Genomic DNA, 2004 nt, shown 5'->3' on the forward strand with positions numbered 1-2004 from the left:
ACGCGATAAGGCACACCTTAACACGTTATTTGGGCGTCACGCTTAACAAACCCGCCTTGGACGTTTTGGTAACGGCTACATCACGCCTTGCGCCATGGCACGCCTTGAGGCGCGCCATTGCGCGCTTTTTAGAACCATGTTATTTACCAACATTCTTTCATTTAGTTGTTGGTTACATCATTCTACTTTTGTTTCTCTACTTCTAGATAAGTTATGGATGTGAAATATCATTCTGACTCGTGCAAAGTGTGGACTTCCTTCTAGTCTATATTAAATCTCAATTTATAGTAAATCCTTCAAACACCTATGAAACACACACCTCTTAGGGTGCGTTTGGTTGGCAGGAAGGGAATGAAATTCGAGGGAAAAAGATTTTAATTCCCTCGAATTCATACGTTTGGTTGGACTTAGAGGAGAGAAAATGATTCATAAATGAAATAAACTTTCCACCATATGGAGGAAAGTGAATTACTTCCAAAGTTGGATGGAAAACCTTCATTCTCGTCAAGGAAAGTTGCAGATTACAAAAATACTCCTTATACTTATCAGAAAACCAACCGCCGCCACCACCACCACCGTTGCCGCCCCACCGACCACCGACCACCACCACCATCGCTGCCGCCACAACCACTATCACCGCCGCCGTTGCCACCACCACCACCACCACCACCATCGCCGCTACCACCACCAGCCGCCACTGCCACCACCAGCACCACCACTGTCATCGGTGTCACCACCAGTTGCCACTACCACCATCACCACCACTTCCGCCACCACAATCAAGGCCACCGCCACCATCACCACCACCCACCACTGTCGCCGCCACTGCCCCCACCACCACCGCCGAAATTTTACCATTTTTATAAATTTAAGCAAAAAAAAATAAAAAGGGTAATTATGTCATTTTAAATGAATTCTAATTCCATTTCCAACAAAATCTGGAAATAATTCCAATTTTATTTCCTGCCAAACAGCATATAAAATTGGATTCAAATTCCTGACGGATTCTTTTTTCAATTCTAATTTCAATTCCTTCGACAACATTCTGCGAACCAAACAGCACCTTAATTATTCTGAACACCATATCACTCTCAATATTTGGAATATATTGTTTGAAAACTTTACGACGTGTTGGGATTCACCTAATTTATACTAAATGAAATTATGATTGTTTTTTTTAAGAGGAGCTAGTTCAAATCTCTTGCTCGTTGTTTTCGTTATTTTTGTTGTTCTTTTATCGCTTACATGTTTTTTTTTAGTTTTTACATGATTTTTAATGTGAAATTGAGAAAGAAAAGCAATCCAAAATTCTGTCAAATCAATTTTTTGTATGCTTGGCTAAGAAACAAGTCCATCACTTTTGAAAGCAATCAAAAATAACCACCCACGTGTCCAGTTTTCATTTGTATATTTGCGAAGAGTATTATTTTAAGGTTACACGGCTTTTAAACCACATTTATCAAATAGACATATGCGAATACACGGAAATCTACTTATGTGGGTGTTTTATGGAGGGCTAATGACAAAACCTCATAAATGTCTATATGTTACTGGTTTATAACTTTCGGAAATAATGGTTATAAAATTAATTAAATTTTTATAGTAAAAACTTAAAATTATTAATCAGTTATTTTAAATAAATTATTAATTTAAAAGATATTTTTATTAGTTATGTGAAATTATAATCGTTGATTCAAATAAATATGTAAAATTAATTTTTAATATATATTAGAAATTTTTTATTTGTGAATTAATGAAAACAATAATATAAAATTTAAATTTTAAAATAGAGAATAAATACATTGACAAATAGTATAACATTAATGAGGGAGTCTAATAAATTTAAAATGGAGAACTAATAGATTGATAAGTTACAACACATTAATTAAACTGTTTAATATGGTGACACGTGGCAAAAGAACTACTCTTTTATTAGTATAGGGATATTTCGAAACCTGAAGTTTAGGCCATAAGTTTAAAAAACTTCAACTTCATAGATAGTTT

The 2004-nt window shown here is 35.2% G+C and overlaps 1 protein-coding gene across 1 annotated transcript; it reads left to right on the forward strand.

The window, feature by feature from the left end:
- Window positions 1–453: 453 nt before the first annotated feature.
- LOC128127566 (uncharacterized) lies at window positions 454–909 on the forward strand. The gene has a single exon (XM_052766148.1). The coding sequence runs from the start codon at window positions 454–456 to the stop codon at window positions 907–909; it is 456 nt and encodes a 151-aa protein (XP_052622108.1).
- Window positions 910–2004: the final 1095 nt, after the last annotated feature.

Source organism: Lactuca sativa, chromosome 1 (genome assembly GCF_002870075.4).
Source record: "Lactuca sativa cultivar Salinas chromosome 1, Lsat_Salinas_v11, whole genome shotgun sequence".
In the NCBI taxonomy this organism is placed as follows: domain Eukaryota; kingdom Viridiplantae; phylum Streptophyta; class Magnoliopsida; order Asterales; family Asteraceae; genus Lactuca; species Lactuca sativa.